Raw genomic sequence first — 19,792 nt, 5'->3', positions numbered from 1 at the left:
TAGTAGCCTTCCACACAAGGAAATTCACCCCACATCTGAATCAAAACGTTCTTGCAGTGATTGTTAACAAATGCCAACCCACTGTATTTGAACAGAGAGGGGAGAAAAGACTTGAGACTCAGCACTTGTAACCTCTACCCTCCCCAGGCAATTCTTTACACACTAACACTGCGGGGTAAAAGGAGGCAAAATGAGAGAGGGAGAAAGCAGAAGCTGTGTTTTTAGATTCTTTGGTGGCTCAGAGAAGGGTGGGAAGGGTAGATTGTCCTTAGATAGAGGCTGGTGGAAGGGCAAAATATTTTTGAGGTAAGCAGGTAAGGAGAGCAAGACTACAGATGGAGTAGTCTGGGCTTCAGACATTTCTTCCTCTGACAGTTTGTGGAGCATTCTTGAGAAAAATCCCTAAAGGCGGCCTGAAATCCCAACATGGCCACATTCTTATGGGAACAAAGAGTAATGCTACCCAATTAAATCACTTGTTCTTTCTAATAAGATGTCTGTGCCAAGGGGGGATAAATAACATCAGCAAGTTCTCTATATATATTTGAAGCATCATTTTCAAGTTTCTTTTTATCTCCCTACATCCCAAAATAAAGCTAAAGAAGTCATCATTGGATTTTGTCACACAATTAACCACAGCCAAGAAAAGTATATAGGGCCAGGACACCCAACTCATTTGCTGGAGCTGCAGGCTCCAGAAAAGCTTGGCTGCAGGCTGTGTCTTTATGTTTGAAGTGTTCTATGATAATAAAAGGTAAGAGAAAGCTTACATTTTATTTGGAAAGCCAATTACTCTAGTTTATGGTTCATTCTCCCATCCCGAAGCCCGCTTCCCCAGAGCTTCCTGGAGATTGTGCGCCAATTCAAAGGAAACCAAAATACGTAAGAGAATATCTGGGCAAAAAAGTACTTTTATAATATAACATTTGGAATAGAGGAAGTAGCCACTACAGTCAAGATTTCTATAGTTTTCCTCTTCCTTAAGATATTATTGTGACATTCTAGTAAAGAGTAGTGAAAAGGCAATGATGATAAAAGAAATAACACGCCCAGCATAATTAATTACTAAGCAATTGAGAGCAGCTAGTCTGTACTGTTGATGACTTTTTTTTCACTTAAAACATTTTTATGGGTAGGTTTATTTTTGAACCCCCAGGGGGTACACTATTCCTAAAAGTACTGCAATACCAGGTCAATGCGTGGAGTGGACAGACAAAGCTCCTATTCCATCTCCCAGCTCCAAAACCCTATTTAATATATTTCCCTCAGATAGAGCATGTATCAGATATTAAATTGATAACAGATACACTACTTGATCTTAGCCAAAAGACCAAGAAGCAATAGGTAGGTTTATCTCTGACTCTTTGTTTAAAGTCAATTTGATGTGAATTCTGCATCTACATTCAATTATCATTTAAAAACTTTTCATATGGCTATGTTATTACAATTGTAGAACTTCAATACTGTAGTGATAATACACTTGCAAACTGAAGAGCACAAATTTCTTCATGAGTTTATTATATAAAACATCCCAAGTATTTGATTTTTCCTCTTCTCACTTTAATTATATACAAGAAGCACAATGGATGAGAGGCCCTTTAAGATGACTAGTTGCATGAAGGTCCCTTGCATCCAAGTAGTGTACATACCTTAAGTGTTCCAAAGGCTGGCCCAGAAAAACCCCATGTTACTTTATCACATATGGAAAGCATTGTCTTCTTTTCCACTAAATTATGATGCAAAATGACACTGTTTTATTAAGCATTATGGTACATAACAGTTCATCTCAATTACTAAAAGAATTAATATAATCCTGAAAGACATCCTTTTTCCCCTCCAATGATCTGAAAACTATATTTTGAAGCTGTATTTTTCCTGCCAATTTCAAACAAATCATCAGGTTGATCTGCAGTAATCACTTAAAACAATCAAGGCACAAGCTCAGCACATTAGCTATAGCTTGTAGTAGAAGGATATATCAGTATGTCTCTCCTTAGTTAAAAATACATAATCCTTTTATTTTATAATGCAGTAAAAGAAATTAACATCACAGACACAGAAGACCAGGAAAGAAACTACTTATTTCTGAATATCCAGTAATTTAAACCTATTTGAACTTTTCCATAGTACATGAAAGTAATCTTTAACACTTACTTTTTGAAGTAAAATTCAATCTTTGGGGATATACAATGTAATTCTGAGGCATAATAGTTCCATTTATTTCCAAGTCTGCTTACTGTATGATTAAGTAACGCAAGGCACAGTAGATATCCTTTCCAATATGTTGCAACACTGATCACGTGCCTTGATAAAATGGCTGGTTAAACAAGATGATGGCAACACGAGGGGACTTTGGATTGTCTATTTAAAATCTAGGTAATAAGTAATTAATAAAAAGTTTATTTTAAGTGCACTTTCACATGCTTTTAGTTTATAATGAACAACAAACTTCCTAACTTTGTTGCAATAGGCTTGACTACCATTTCATTTGGCCAAATGCACTTTCCCCAGTAAACTTAAAACAACAACAACAACAACAACAACAAAATCCCTGTCCTTTCATATACTAAGAGGATTGGCTACTGAAACATTTCATTGCAAGACACATGAAGACAAAATACTGCGGCATGAGTTGTTTTTAATTTGTTGTGCTGTTACTAAAGTAAAGTTCTGAGGGCTGCAGTTAAAACATTCCAAGTTCTCCCTTCCATCTTTATTGATTCTCAAGGTTTGCACAGAAAACTCTTTGGGGGCTAGAACAGCAATAATTGCATCACACTGTTTCCAAGAGTTCAAGTTTCAAAAGCAAAAACCATTAAAAAAAAAAAAAAATACAGTTCCTGATTTGAGTTAGATACAGGGACAAAAAATAGCACATATTTGAAGGTTACATGGTCTAAAAATGGTGGCAATATTTTCCTTGGGAGAATAGTTTTGTTGGTATATATTTTTTAAATACTCAAAAAGGCTCAACCTCAAGCAGTAATTAACACAAGCAAAAGTGATTTAACCCTTAAAATAAATACTCAGAAAAACCTCTCTGTACATACAAGTGAAAGAATATGTAACACTTTCACAGAAAAAATAATTATAATAATAATAAAGGATTTGTTCATATATGTAGCTGAAATGTGCTGTTCCAGCCCACATGTCCCCAATAAAGAAGGGAGGCACAGACATAGGTGACTACTGTGATTCACTATCTTACAGCCTTTTTGTACTGGGACACTATCACCACCAAATTTATCCCTCTTGTTATATTTCTTAAATTTTTTTTTTCTTTTTTTCTTCTTTCTCTTTTTCTTTTTGTTTTGTTTTGTTTTTACAGCATGCCAAATCCTTTGGCATATGTGATGGCCTTCAGCAATCTCTCTTTAAGTTTTTCTTTGCTTGAATATTCCGGAAGTAAAAGGACATTAAAGCAAGTATGAGATGTAGGTAACCTAAATAGAGAGAAAGGAGAAAAACAGGAAAATAAGTCATGGGAAATATGCTCAATGTTAAATGCTCCTGTTTTTAGGTGATGTATACAGCTGAGATGATTTGTAATGCAAACTATACATTAACAAAACTATATACATAAACTTTCTGCATGTAAATACCAAGAATAAGTCTATCTTTACTCTATAAATTACTCAGTGCTAATGATGATAACATACTGCATCCACTGAGTTATTACTACATACCAGATATTGTTTTAGGTACTCTACCCACATAGATCATTTAAATAAATCTTCTCACAACAAACCTACACAATGGCATCAGTAAACTTACTTTAGAATTTAAGTCACTGAGATGTTAAGTAACTTATTAAGATGGAGAACATATTCAAACTTGGTTTTTAAGATTTCAAAGTCTGTGTTCTTTAATGCTTATTAGAAATACTGGGGGCAACAGGACTATGAAAATGATTTGATAAATATAAATAAATTTACATTAACTCCATGTTGTACTAAATAATATAGAATAAATACTAATAGAATTGTATCTATACACTTAAACCATTAAATATGCTACTTCTCATGTATGGTCCCTATCCCCCCAAAATACTGAGTTATACAATGGAAAGAGAATACAATTAAATGCCAAAATTACAAAACTAGGGAATCTAGTATAATCTAATGCTCAACAATCTCCTGAGCCTCGATTCAACCATCCTAAATATATTATTATACAATATAGCTTTCAATTAACAAATTGTGAACTGAAAAAATGAATGAATCATACTAATTTGAAAAATTCCAAACCAATATGAGCCCCATAATAATTTTTAACTAGGCCAGTTCTTAAAAAGTTCCTTCAAACAATAACAGCAAAATACTCTCTCAACTAATGTTTCATCTGATTTGGTAATTCCTATACAAAACTGCAAAAGTATTAAGAAGCGACAAGGAGAGTTCACTCGTGTGTGATATGTAATGCAACGCTTTTGGTAGGTATATAGTCACAATTTAATAGTTACCGCTCTGTATCTGGGCCATTTTTGGCTATAATCATCTTTAATTTTCCTAGTCCTCCCACAGGTGCTCTGTCTGTGCCTGTTGTAAACTGCAAGAAGAGTCTTTTCTGCTCATCTGTAAATGAGTGAACGATTTCCCAGAACTCCCTAATGAGAAAAGATACAATACTGACTTTAGTTTGGCATTCATTATAATTGGCACTAACATAAGCTTATGATTTGTATTAAAACACATTAGGAGATAAAACAACTTTGAGCTTTATATCAGGACTTCTAAAGATTCATTCCAGTGACTTGGTAATTCCACTTAAGGAAGCAGTTCTAAATACATAAAAACTTATGTTCATTATTACATTATTCATGACAGTAAAAACCTGGGGAAATCGAAGCGTCTAATGATAGAAAATGATTATGTAAACTATGGTATAATCACAATATGTAGTAACAAACAAAAGACAAAATCCTGAAAACTGAATAAGACTGAAAGGAATACTGTGAAAAATTACAGATGCCTTTGGGTATGTATGTTACTTATTCATCGTTCCTTTCCATCCACCCCCCCCCCCCATTTAAAACTAGATGTTCATTATTGCAATAATACAGATTTTTTCCTTGTTTTACAAACTATGGTTTGAGAAGTTTCTTATACTGAGAAATGTATATATAGATAGATATAGATAAAAATCTTGTGGTAGAGTCAGGAAAACATAAGCAGTGCTCTCTGACAATGTTCTGACGTGGCTCATCTATCTGAGCATCAGGGAAGAGGATGGTTTTCCATGGCTTTGAAAATAATAAAAATGGCATCTGTCATGTTGTGTATATCCATCTCGAAATTCCTTTTTCCCCTTTTACATTATGTTTTGAGTTATTTATGGAAAGACATGTAGAGGTACTTCATTACTTTTCATACAGACTTAAAGACAGACATCCATCTTCCGTTGATGCATACTTAGGTTGGTTACCCACCCTCCACTACAACTCACCCTCAGTTTTCTTTTTATTTTGTATCATTTTTTTATTTTACCATTACACAATGTAAATTCACCAATTTATCCCAAACCCCTTGCCCCTTTTCCACCTCTAGTAGCCTCAGCTCCCTTCTCTCCTTTTGGGAATTATTGGAATTGTTATATCTTTCTTTTTTTTAAGCTCCCACTTACGGGTGAGGACATGCATTATTTCTTTGTGCCTGGCTTATTTCACTTAACATGATTTCTGTAAGTTCATCCATGTTGATGCAAATGGCAGTATTCCATTGTGTATATATACCAAATATTCTTTATCCAGTCATCCGTCGATGGTCATTAGGTTGGTTCCAACTCTTAGCTGCTGTAAACAGAGCTGCAATAAACACGGGAGTGTAGGTATGTCTTCGGCACAATGATTTCCATTCCTTTGGGTATATACACAGCAGTGAGACTGCTGGATTGCATGGCAATTCTACCTGTAGTTGTTTGAGGAACCTCGATAGTGTTGTCCAACTACACTAATTTATAGTCCCACCAACTGTGTGAGAGGGTTCCTCTTTCTTCACATCCTCATCAGCATTTGTTATTCTGTCTTTTTGATAATGGCCAGTTAACATCTCAGTGTGGTTTTGATTTGAATTTCCCTGATACTTAGTGATGTTGAACATTTTTTCATATGTCTGTTGGCCATTTGCACATCTTCCTTTGAGAAATGCCTGTTCAGCTCCTTTGTCCATTTTTTAATTGGGTTTTTTTTCCCACTGTATATTCTGGATATTAATCCCTTGTTGAAATACACAGTTTGTGAATATTTTCTCTCATCCTGTAGATTGTCTTATTGCTCTGTTAACTGTTTCTTTTGATATAATCCCATTTCTTTTTTTCTTTTGTTGGTGGTGCTTTTGGGGTCTTGTTCATAAAGTCTTTGCCCAGTCCTACTTCCTGAAGTGTTTCCTCTATGTTCCTTTAGTAGTTTTATATTTTTGGATCTTATATATATGTCTTTTAATCCATTTGAGTTGATTTTGGCATATGGTGAGAGGTACACATCTAGTTTCATTCTTCTACCTATGGATGTCCAGTTTTCCCAGCACCACTTATATAGGAGGTAATCCTTTCACCAATATATGTTCTTGGTGACTTTGTTGAAGATCAGTTGCCTGTAAATAATAGGGTTGATTTCTGGGTTCTCTATTCTCTTCCACTGGTTTGAGTGTCTGTTTTTATGCCAGTACCATGTTGTTTTGGTTACTATAGCTTTGTACTATAATTTGAAGTCAGGCAGTGTAATGTCTCCAGAATTATTTTTTTTTTGCTCAGGATTGCTTTGGCTATTTGGGGTCTTTTGATGTTCCATGTGAATGTTAGGATTGTTTGTTCTATTTCTGTGAAGAATATTATTTACATTTTGAGGGGGATTGCACTGATTCTGTAGATCACTTTGCGTAGTATGCACATTTTCACAATGTTGATACTTCCAGTCCAAGAGCATGGAACGTCTTTCCATCTTTTTGTGTCCTCTTTAATTTCTTTCAGTAGTGTTTTGTACTTCTCATTCTATAGATCTTTCACCTCCATGGTTAAATTGATTCCTAGGTGGGTTTTTTTTTGTGTGTGTGACTATTGGAAATGGGCTTGTTTTCTTGAATTCTTTTTCCTGGGCTAGTTTGTCCTCACAGTACAAAAAAAGCTACTGATTTTTGCATGCTGATTTTGTAACCTGCAACCTCAATGAAATCATTTATCAGCTCTAAGAGTTTTTTTGGTACAGTCTTTAGGTTTTCCTATACATAGGATCATGTCATCTGCAAAGAGGGACAGTTTGACTTCATCTTTTCCAATCTGGATGCCCTTTATTTCCTTCTCTTCCCTGATTACTCTGGCTAGTACTTTCAATACTGTGTTAAAGAGGAGTGTTGAGAGTGAGCATCCTTGTCTTGTTCCCATTTTTAAGGGAAAAGTTTTCAGTTTTTCTCCATTCAGGATGATACTGGCGGTGGGTTTGTCATATATGGCTTTTACTGTGTTGAAACACTTTCCTTCTAAACTAATTCGCTGAGGGTCATTATCATGAAGGATGTTGAATTTTGCCAGATGCTTTTTCTGCATCTATTGAGATAATCACATGGTTTTTGTCCTTGATTTTGTTTATGTGGTGTATCACATTTATTGACTTGTGTATGTTGAACCATCCTTGCATCCCTGGAATGAATCAAACTTAAATCATGTGTATAATTTTTTTGATGTGTTCCTGCATTCTGACTGCTAGTATTTTATTGAGGATTTTTGTGTCTATGTTCATCAGAGATATTGGTCTGTAGTTTTCTTTTTTTTTGTTGTATCTTTGGTTTTGGTATCAGGGTGATGCTGGCCTCATAGAATGAGTTTAGGAAAATGGCCTCTGTTTCAATTTTTTGGAATAGTTTGAAGAAAACTGGTCTTAATTCCTCTTCAAACATCTGTAGAAGTCAGCAGTAAAGCCATCTGGTCCTAAACTTTCTTTGTTGGGAGACTGCTTAATACTGTTTCCATCTCATTGCTTGTTATTGGCCTGTTCAGGTTTTCTATTTCTTCTTGGTTCAGTCTTGGTAGTCTGTATATGTCAAACATTTATCCATTTCTCCCAGGTTTTCAAATTTGTTGGCGTACAGTTGTTTATAACAGTCTGTAATGATTCTTTGTATTTCTTTGTTATCAACTGTAATGTCTCCTTTTCCATTTCTGATTTTTGTTATTTGGGTCTTCTCTCTTCTTTTTTTTTAAGCCCATGCCCTTACTCAACTTTGTGGAGAAAAAGCAGTACAGATTAAGGACAAAAGAGAAAAACAAAATGAAACAACAACAAAACAACGAGTACCTAATAGTAATACAAAAGTATACAATTTTTATATGAGTTAGAATACTTTTATCAAGTTGTGTGTGCTGTGTATGAAGGGGGAGAATTTTCTGACATTTCTACCATATGCAGTTATTTTAAAAGAATGATTTAACCCATGACATTCCTAAAACCTAGTAATGAAAGTTATTTTATAATGACAGGTTATTCTGAGTTATAAAAAACAAAATGCAAGCACATGAAGAGCAATCTTGGCCTCCTTGTTTGAATAAAGAGGTATCTATAAAACTAATATATACATTAATTAACAGCTAAGAAATTTCAAGATTTAAAAAATAAATTAAAAGCATTTTTAGTTGGTTATAGAATGCATCTTAATATTTGAAAAGTTCACTCCAAATCTTGGCAGAGAATATCACACTTCCCAAATCAGTAACTACAATTCTAGTTTTTGCTATTCTAGTATTTCAGTATATTACTTTTATTACCAAAATGCTGGCATTTTTATTGCTACTATGCCATTATTCTGACATAAATTCATTGGACTTCTTTATTGGACTTTTCGGCTTTCTGCAATCTCTCGCCACTTCCCATCCCTGCCACTCTACCATTCACCCAGAGGAAGCAATAAAGAAACACAACAGCAAAAGGAAATTGGACGTGGAACTTGCATTGCTGGAGCATCTACCAGTTAAGAAGGAAAGAAATCAAAAGTCAGTTTACGTCATTCCTTTGGAGGTGGCTGGCAAGGGAAAAATATCTACTGTAGCTCTGAGCCCTCTGTCAGGGCATAATAACTGCTCTGAAGTGGGTGGTAATAAAGCCTCCTCACACTGGAGTGCTCTGATGCCTGACTAAGTCAGCTACACCTGAGTAAGCATATTGATGAGCACTCTTGAGAAGGGGAGACAGATCGTGAAGAAGGTGGCAGATTAGCAGTGGTGCAAACAGCAGTGACCAGTCTGGCTATATCATTAAGGAGCTGTTTAGAACTTAAAAAATTAGAACTTACTATCAATTTCATAGAATGAAAAGAATTACTGAACAATATTCTTCTCTTCCTATAAGTGTCAAATGTTATACTAAAATTTTGAATTAAACAAGTATGCATCTATTTAGAAAGGTGAAGAGGAAAAGAGGCTTCCAGGTTTCTAAATAAAAGTAATGGCTACATGGATTACATCCTGCTCACATCTCCTAAAATCTATCCAGAACAAAAATTAGAGGAAGTAAAATAAAAACATCCATAACCTATACCTAGAGTAAACCTAGGAGATAGAGCAATAAACTCCCAATGTCATATAAGTGAGGAAAGCAACACCTGAGACCAGCAGAGTTAGCACTTGAGTCCACGATAGCAGAGTCCAGGAGGGGTTATGTAAAAGGGCAGGGTGTGCTGAATAACACTGGTGAGGGTTCACCCCAGAAGGCCAGAGTCCACTCTTAAGAGAAAACTACTAAGGGCAAGCAGGTTACAGCACTGGCAACAGAGTGGTTAAGAGGAAGGGCTGTGGGAAAGTACCTGGGACCAGAAATGGCAGTCTCAGGAAGGCATCAGGCCTGAAGAGAAAGGGGGTACCTTGGGAGGCAGAGGTGTCTCTTGAAAGCAGCTTCTGGCTATAAAGGGATGGAACTGGCTGATGAAAAGAGGCCTTAATTAAGCAAAATGGAACTGAAGAATCAGAAGGTGCTGAACCACATAAAACAGAACGATGTATCAAAGAAACTGCTCTTACTATTGCAACAAAAGAGGGGGGTGCCTTCAACTGAGAGACCACTAAAGCTACCCAAACTCCTCCCCACTCCCCCATGAGATCTAACAGCAGGTCCAGAAAAAAACAACATACAGAAATATAAAAAATAAAAACAAAATTCAGAAGTCTGAATGAAGATATTACAAAAAAGTCTAGCAAATGAGAAGCAAAACTTTTTGGCAAACAAAAGTACACCAGAAAAATTCAATAACGGACAATGGGAAACCTGTAACACTACATTCCAGATGAAGGGAAAATGCAAGGGCAGATAGGAAAAGAACAGAAATACAAAACTCAGAGAGAGATGGAGGAGTCAGGAATCAAAATGAGGATATGCAAAGATGGGGAAGAAATATGCAAAATAAAGACTAATTTATAAGGTGACCAAAGGCTAATTTATAAGATGACCAATTTCTATTGAGGATACAGAGTCTAGAAACAAAAAAAGAAAATGAATAAAATAAAATTAAAGAAATACATATCAAAGCAGAATAATGGAAAAAATTAATAGTTAACTACATAAAAAGCTTTCACTTGGCAAAAAAACCCTATAAGCAAAGTCAAAGGACAAATGACAAACTGGGAAAAAAATATTTGCAAATTTCTGAGTTAAAAGGCTATCTCCCTAATATATATAAAGTTTCTAAAAATGAAGAAAATGACCAATAACTGAGCAGCAAAATGAGCAAAAGAGTATATAAAAAATATAAATAGCTCTTAAGTACAAGAAAAGATGCCCGTCCTCATTCATTATGAGGTAAACTCAAATTATAACTACACTAAAATACCATTTCTCAATTGGCAGATAAGTAAACATCCAAGTTTAACAACATATTCTGTTTGGGAAGTTGTAGGAAAAGAGGTACTCTTATATACTAATGGGGGGAATGCAAAATGTTACATTTCTGTAAAGAGAATTTAGCAGTATCTAGCAAAATTACATACGAATCTACCATTTAATGCAACAATCCCACTTCTAGCAATTTAATTTAATGATAGCCTACTTATGTATGGAATAATACAGGCATAAGAGGACTCACTGTAACATTACTACTGCCATTAGGTAATAGCAAAAGGTTAGAAATAACCCAATATCCATGAATATTAATAATGTATGCTGCCTCCACAAAATGCAGCAGTATTCAACCAGACAAAAGAACCTGGAAGATACATCTGCATTGATATGGGGTGATTTTCCAGTATATATTATGAAATATTTCTTCCCAGCTCTGTCTCCTGAAAAGGCCTACAAGTAATAACATTCAATAGCAAAGGCCTGACCTTGGGCCCAAAATGTGACTTGTAAATGCCATACCCCAATAATCTCTTATAAAAATGTTTATTCTAGGCCCAAGACCAAGAATGTTCAAGGTGAGGCAAAAATTCCAAAATCCAGTAGGATCATGTTAAAAGCATACCAAGGCCAAGCAATTTGAATATCGTTATGAGTAATGACTGTGAAAACATTAAATATAAAAATATCCATGAATTCATAACATTAAAAAACAGAAGGCAAAAACCAACCAAAACACCAAATTCAATTGCCACTACTGAAATTATTACATTAACTCCATACCCTAAAAAACTTAAATACATTTTATCATGCCTTTTCAGGAGAACTGTTTTTCAAGGTAATCAAGTAGCACCCACTGATGAGGAAAAAGAATGGCAGGTATAGACTCATACGCAGAACAGATGAAAAACATTTTTTCAAATTACCATTTTGCAACCCCAGTGAAATAACAGATTCAGGTAATGATACTAGTAGATATTAAAATCATGTAAAAGACAGACAAGGGGTTCTGGAAAAATGATAGCAGCAGTGACACAGTTTTGTTTTTTGCTTTTTTTTCTTCCCAATCTCCCCACAAAAAGAGTAAACTGGATGGGAAAATCAAAGACCTGAAGACATTATCTCCAACACAACTGGACAGGTGTCCCCCCTTGTACCCTCACATGTCAGTGGTTAAGAACAAAGCAATGACAGCTAGACCTGGTTGGTAACAGCATCAGTAGGTGAGGAAGCAGAGGCAAGGTAACTGAGTTTCTTATAGCCCTAACTATAAGAGAACTTCAAAATCACCAACCCCCTGGAAAGCACAGGCCAATTTGAGAACAGCCACTAAAAGTTAGAGGGAGTTCTACGGACCTAATTTGCAGATGACTGCGAAGGGGTCATGACACAATAGGTTCTGGGCCCTTAAAAGTCTTGAACACCAAAACCCCTTCCAAAACAAACCTCCCACAGAGGAGAAACTGCTGGGAACAATGTTCAAACAGACCAGATCAAAGATAATAAAGACAAAGGAAAGTTCAAATGTATGTGGGGAAGGAGAATAAAGGAGGCAATTTCAGAAAGCAGAAGGCCATATTTTTTATCATTTTACAAAAACAAACATAGAGCCCTCCTCTAAGCAAGTAAAGCTATCTCGATCCATCTCTTCTTCTTACAAGCATGAGAAACTCATTTAACTTACAAAAAAATGAGCAAAAAGATCACAGTGAAACACTAAACAAGTTATAATTAGAGGAGTATATGCATGAGCATGGGAATTATGTCCTCAAAGAGAAAAAAATTACACCAAAGATATGCCAATAAAACAGGTAAAAACTGTTAAAAAAAAATTTTCAAATTGAGCTAAAAGAAATTTCAAAAATAGAGGATATGAAAGAATAGTTAAATCAGAAATGGAAAATTTCAGAACAAGGATAACTGAAGAAAAGAAAGATTTCAGAAGATGAGACAGAGCTAAGGAGTAATTAGAAATAAAAGAAAAAAATCCTGTCAAATATAAAGAAACTAAAACTAGTAGAAACATACGGGTGAAAAAAGCACAATGATAATACCCTAGAAACAAGATAGAAGAAAAAATCTTAAGAATCAAAAAGAAATGCAGCTATGCCTGAGACTCTCTGATCCAGACACACAGTGGTGCTAAGCACTGGCATGGGAATTCTGCCATAATTGGTTCTGGCCCTGTTCTCCTTCCCTGTGAGCCTCAGAGTCCCCTCCCGGCCCAGAGATACCAAGGTCAGTGCCAGAGACACCCACCAAAGGGGATCCTGCCACAAGAGGCAAAAGGCTCATGAAGCACTCTGCAATCCAGAGTGAGTTTGTGGAGGTGATCTTCCGCCACCCAAAGGACCACTCACAGCTCACCTTGGAGAAAAAGTCCCCTAAAGCAGCACCAGCAGGTTCTAGTGGGAGTCCTAATGGAATGAGATAAACCAAGCAAATCAAAACAGCACCCCAAATGTTCTGAAAACTAAATTGTCATTGAAACCACAACTCACAAAAATATGTCAGGACTAGCATGCTAAACCTAAACAGAATGACTGCGTGCTAAAGTAAAAAATGTAAATAGGACCCCAAGTCTCCTGACATAATAGCCAGAACATCCAAGATACAATCCAAAAATCACCTGTCATACCCTGAACCAGGAAAATTATGTGACAGAAAGAAAATCAACTGACACCAACACTTTCTGAAATGATTAAGATGTTGGAATTATTTGACAAGGATTTTAATGCAGTCATCGTAAAATGATTCCACAAGTTCTACTGTTTCACAAATGTAGCAATAGAAACCTCAGCGAAGAGAAGTTACAACAAAAGAGCCAAATGGAAATTACAGGCCTAAAAAATATAAGAGAAAAATAGTTATTAGATGGGCTCAACAGTATAGTGAAGATGACAGAGGATAGAATCTGAACAAAAGAGAGAAAATAGACAAAATGAACTAAGCTTCAGCTACACATGGAACAATAACAAATGACTAAACATTTGTATCATTACAGGCCCAGAAAGGAGAGGAAAAGAGTGGGGCTGAAAGAATATCTGAAGAAATAATGGCAAGAACTTTCCATGTTCGGCAAAAGACACAAACCTGCAGCTTCAAGAGGCTCAGCAAACCCCGTATAGCTTAAAAGAAGCCACTCTTCAGAAACAAAGGGAAAAGTAAGTCATCTTCAGACAAAGGAGATTAAACTGCCTTTGAAAATTGGGTAAGTAATATAAGATGGAATCTTGGAAAAAAGAATGGAAACAGCAGAAATATGGGTACATACAACAGAATACCATTCCCCTCATGAGTTCTATATATCATACATTTTGATAACTGATACAAAAATTGTAACAGCATTAATACTCAAGACAGTAATATTTAAAAATGGGGAAAGACTTAAATGAAAGCAAGATTTCCACATTTCACTTACAAAGTGGTGTTGATACCACCAAACAGTGATAAACCACATATTATAATGTAATATCCACGGCAGCCATGAAGAAAACTATACAAAACAATACACACAAAAAAACGCTATAAATAAATCCTAAACAATGTGCAAGTAACAAAGCAACCCATGGGAGAGTAAAAAAAAAAAAAAAAAAAAAATTAAAAATAGAGAAAAGAAAGAGAAAACAAATAATAAAATGTAGACATAAGCCTTAAAATATCAATAACTGCCTTAAATACAAATAAATGGTCTAAATATACCAATTAAAAGGCAGAGTGGATCAAAAATGACCCAACTATATGTGGTTTACAAAAAATTCATTTCAAATTCAGCAACATAGATAGCTTGAAAGTAAAATGATGGAGAAAAACAGATAATGCAAACATTAATTTAAAAAAACCCAGAAAGGTACAGCTACCAGTATTGGCCAGCCACCCAAAAAACCCAAAAAACGAAAAAAAAAACCCCAGGAATGCTTATATTCATATCAGATTCAGAACAAAGAAAATTATAGCACATAAAAGACAGACCTTATATAATGATAAAGGACCAATCCACCAAAAAGACACCATGATTCTACATGAGGACAAATCAAACAAGAGCCGCAAAATACATGAAGCAAAACCTAACAGAGATGAGAAGAGAGACAAATCCCAGAAAGAGTCCTACACAAATATGCCCAACTGGTTTTTAACATATATGAAAAAGCAATTCAGTGGAGGAATGATAGACTAGTACATCCAGAATACATAAAGAACTCTCAACACAACAGTAAAAAAAAACAATTCCACTCTTGGTATTTATCCCAGAGAAATGAAAATTTTGTATTTACAGCTAACATCACAGTTAATGGTAAAATATTGTACACTCTGTAAGATCAGGAACAAAGAACTAGCCAGTACAACACAGAAACAGTAATAAAAGGCATAAAGATGGAAAGGAAAAGGAAAGAAGTAAACCTGTTTTGATTTGTAGATGACATAACTGTTTACATAGAAACCCCTAAAGAATCTATTAAGAAACTACTAAAACTAGTAAGAGAATTTAGAAGGATACAAGGTCAATACACAAAAATCCATTTTATTTCTAGATATTGGCAGAAAACAATTGAAAAGTGAAATTTAAAAACAACATTTATAAGGGCATCACAAATATAAAATACTCAGTTTTCTGTAACCAGAGTGTGCATAACTTCAACACTAAAACTACAAAACAATGCTGAGAGAAACTAACAAAGTTCTAAATAAAAAGAGATATATACCACGTTCAAGGATTGGAAGAAATCTACATTGTTGAAATGTTGATTCTCACCAAATTGAACTACCCCTATCATAACAACTCAAATAAAAATCTCAGTAGGCTTTTTCCTCTTTTTTGGTAGAAATTAATAAATGGATTCTAATATTTATATGGAAATAAAACAGGCAAAATACAAAATCCACTAATGAATGTGTAACAACTCACTGGCACGGTGGGGGTGTAATCTAGCACAATGAAAAAGTTAGAAACTTACAGCATCTGATTTGAAGACTTGCTCTGTAAAGCTACAGTAATCAACACAGTATGGTTTCGGCAAAAGAACAAATAGATCAATGGAACAGAATGGTCTGTATAGACATAAGATTCACACATAAAATTATTTTCAACAAAGGAGCAAAGGCAATTCAGTGGGGAAAGGAAAGTCTCTTTAACAAATGGTTCTGAAACAAACGGATAAATATACGGAAAAAAATGAACAACCACCACTACCTAATAGTACCACAAAAATTTACCTGTGCTGCTTCATAGACTTAAATGTAAAAGCTAAAACTATATTTTACTATTAGAAAAAAACATAAGAGAAAAAAGTTTGTGGCTTTGGGCTAGACAAAGATAGAACAGGATATAAAAAACACTATAAAAAAAATGGGACTTCAAAAAAATCAATAATTTCTGCACATCAAAAGACACTTAAAATGAAAAGGCAAATCACAGACTGGGAGAAAATATTCATAAAATACATAACAGAAATGGGCCTTTTATCTAGAATATACAAGGGTACTTCAAAAAGTTTGTGGAGAAAAAGAATTAAAATATAATATGAATCCTTCCATGAACTTTTTGAAGATCTTCATATCATATTCCACCCTTTTCTGTGGGGATCCGTTCCAAAACCCCCAATGGATGCCTGAAACCATGAATAGTAAGTACCAAACCTGACTGCCATCATGCGGAACACATTTCTGTTCATGTCTTCAAACCTTAAATGGGATGCCTTTTCCATCTTAAATAAGTATTTATCATGCACCGTGGCAGTATATTTTGTAGTCTGAGGTGCAACAGCAAAACTAGCATGAGTTTCTTTTTCCTTCTTCACAATTTCACAGATAGAAGATTCATTCTTACTGTAAATCTTAGCACCCTTTTCTCTTTGTTTATTCAGAAATTTCAACTTCCCCCTTAATGGAAGCACTTTATGACTTCTCTTTGGCATATCAGAATTGCATTTTGTGGCCATTTTTAGGAAAAATAAGGATGACTTGAACACAAGCACTGTGATACTGTGACAGTCAATCTAACAACTGAGATGGCCACTAATTTCCACAATAAGACAGCTTTATTCATAATGGCTCTAAACTGGAAACAATCCAGTTGTCCACTGGGAGAATGGATAAACAAATTGTGTATATTCATATAATGCAATACTACTTTGCAACAGAAAGCATGAACTATAAATTAATGCAATAACATGGATTAATCTTAAAAATATTCTGTTGACCTAAAGAATCTGGATGCAAAAGAAGTATATACTATATGACTTGCTTTATATGAAATTCAAGAGCAGGCAAAACTAATCTACTGTAGTGATGGCAATCAGAACAGTGGTTGCCTGTGGCAAATGGGTATTGACTGCAAGGGGATACATGGGGACTCTGGGATAATGGACACAGACTATATCTTGACTGAAATATGGTTACATGGGTATAATTTTCTAAAACTCTGAACTGTCGAGTTAAGTTCTGCATATTTCACTGCATTCAAATTCTACCTCACACAACATCCAGCACTACTAGTATCACCAACACCACATTAGTAACGTTTGGAGAACAGTTAAGGAATCACATTATTTTGAAAATTAGTATGTAATGGGAAAGAATAAAGCATTTATTCTGTCTGATATGTACGCACGTATGTATATGCATATATACAGTTCATATATATGACCTGTAATTTAGGGTAACCAAAGAGTCGATGAGTTTTTCTAAAAAAATATTAAGGAGGAATAAACAATTAGAATGTCACAATTATGCAACCCTAAATGAATTAACAGACCCAGCCAATCATAATCCATAAAAATTACTAAAAGAGAGAGAGAGAGCTAATCAGACGTTAAGTACCTCCAGATGGAAGTGCAAACACCTATGAAGTAGTTGGAAAGGAAATCAAATCTGAATCTGAATTAAACCTTTGAAACAGAAGCTATCATTTTAAAAAAAAACTGCAGTTCTTGCTTCCAACTCCCAAAAAGTGATGAGGAGAGGTATTTGAAAAGATGTCTCTAATGAGTCAAACAAGAAACGAAATGAGAGAGAGCTTCTACAACAGCAAAAAACCACATGAACAAGAACTCACCTGTGACTCAACATTTTCACACTTAGTTTTTATTACCTCTTTCCTTTGAATACTCGTGTTTTAAATGTAGAGTTGTTATTTGAATAATTTATTTTCATTAATTTTATTATTGGTATGGTAAAAACTTCCATAGAATTCTGTCTTTATAATGTTAAAAATATCTTACTAAAATCATATTTCTACCCTGTACCAGCCAGCAGCCAAAACTACAAAACATATTTCTAGTGATGTTTTATATATTAAATACTAAGCTGTTAATTTTTAGTTTAAATATATTAAAGAGTTTCACGGTTTTTGTTCATTTTACTTTTATGAATTCTGAATTCATGAAATAAATACCAACCAAAATATGTTTTTTTTCCTAATATTACAAGCGCTATTTTAAGTCTTCAACATCCTACTAGTTGTTGACTCTATTTAATAAATTAATATTTTCATCACAGTAATATTGACAAAATTAGGAAGGTGCATATACTTTTAAAAGGTTTAGAATATTATCAACTGTAAGGATGAGTTGGAAGCTACTGTATCTGTCATTTCACATAGTACTAGCTTGCCCTTCATACTATGTATTCACAAATGATCTAAAGGTATGTATTAAATAGGAATAATGCTGTTATAAAAGCTAGAAATAAAATTAAGACCTTAATTTCAAAGATAATTTCTCCATAAAGAAAAGCAGAAGATATTTTCAACTATTGTCAGAAAAGCATTAAGATGCTACTTTTTTCACAAGTCTGTGAGCAGTCCTAACTATCTGTGATCAACAGTATCACACAGATATCACTGTGATACTCCTTGTGACTGACAAGTGCAGTTTTCCTATCACTGTTATCTCAACACATTTATGAATCATCATTGAAACTGAGTAAGTAGCAGCACAGTGGCTGCTAAGAGTAAATGTGTTCATGACAGTTGTTAAAAATGATCAAGGGTACACCAAAATGGAAATACTTGTAACCTCCTAAAAAACAGGATGAAGGCAACATAAAATAACAGAAGAAAATAATATAAAAATAACATAAAATATTATTTACTGCTAGATAGAGTTGACATTCATCCTGGTGTTTACATACTTGGGTCCTAGAGCAATTACCTTCGGAGACAACTTCCAGGAAGGTACCTCACAGTGCCTTCTCACCTCACCAGTGGGTAGCAAAAGGGCATCTTTGTCCTTTTACCAATCTCAGAAGGGGATGGAGAAGCCTATGGCTTTCGGGATTGGACAGCATAGTACAGAGAAGTAAAACAGTAGCAAGGGCATTTACTAGGAAGCAGACAGCATTGGGAACCTCTACCTCTTTCTGTGAAAATATATGGCTCAATTTCTTCATGTGTAAAATAGAAACGTTAATGTTTATCTTGCTGTATTGTCTTAAGGATTAAGTAAAACAGTGTGCCATTTCACACAGAAAGTACCCAATAAAGAGTAGCTATGTACCAGTTCACAAATGAGGCTCAAAAGAAAGGAGAAATATTCAAAGACGGTAGTCTCATTTTTATGATCATCTTCTAACCAGCAGTAAGCATACTCTAGTCAGAATCACCAGGAGTATTAATTTATATCTCAAATGCAGGAGAAAACATGAGACTTACATAAAAAACTGCATTCATGAAATGAATCATAAGATTAACTATAATTTTATAGATGAGAATTTGTGACTCTGCTTATTTGGGAAGCAGCACCTACAAAGTTCTGAAGAATAAAGTATACACCCCTTTGCTGAATCAAAACTTCCTTTTAAGAATTCAGCACCTCACCTAATCAGAACAGAATCCCTGGTATAGCCACCATCATATTCCGTAGTTTCTTCTAGTGCTTGAAAATCTAGGTTCTGTAAATTCAAGAAAATATGTCTTAATATCTTCTATGCTACACCATTACAAACAATAAAACAATACATAATTTTTTTTTGCAGACACCT

At 34.8% G+C, this 19,792-nt stretch overlaps 1 protein-coding gene and 1 non-coding gene across 10 annotated transcripts in view; both read right to left on the bottom strand.

Moving 5' to 3' along the window:
• Positions 1–1,154: 1,154 nt before the first annotated feature.
• Positions 1,155–1,342, bottom strand: LOC134374490 (U2 spliceosomal RNA). The gene has a single exon (XR_010023329.1). It is a non-coding gene; the product is annotated as a U2 spliceosomal RNA (small nuclear RNA).
• A 196-nt stretch (positions 1,343–1,538) lies between these two features.
• Positions 1,539–19,792, bottom strand: part of UBE3A (ubiquitin protein ligase E3A) — a 103,426-nt gene continuing 85,172 nt past the window's right edge. For all 9 annotated transcript variants that reach the window (XM_063088886.1, XM_063088887.1, XM_063088890.1 and 6 more), the window contains 3 exons: positions 19,629–19,702; positions 4,463–4,606; positions 1,539–3,443 (listed from right to left, as the gene is read on the bottom strand). In XM_063088886.1, the coding sequence (XP_062944956.1) occupies positions 3,323–3,443; positions 4,463–4,606; positions 19,629–19,702 (339 nt within the window). In that variant the 3' untranslated portion in view covers positions 1,539–3,322. The remainder of the gene's footprint in view (positions 3,444–4,462; positions 4,607–19,628; positions 19,703–19,792) is intronic.

The sequence above is a fragment of the Cynocephalus volans genome, chromosome 3 (assembly GCF_027409185.1).
Source record: "Cynocephalus volans isolate mCynVol1 chromosome 3, mCynVol1.pri, whole genome shotgun sequence".
Lineage (NCBI taxonomy): Eukaryota > Metazoa > Chordata > Mammalia > Dermoptera > Cynocephalidae > Cynocephalus > Cynocephalus volans.
The sequence above is the reverse complement of the archived record's forward strand: the minus strand, read 5'-3'. Positions and strand labels throughout refer to the sequence as shown.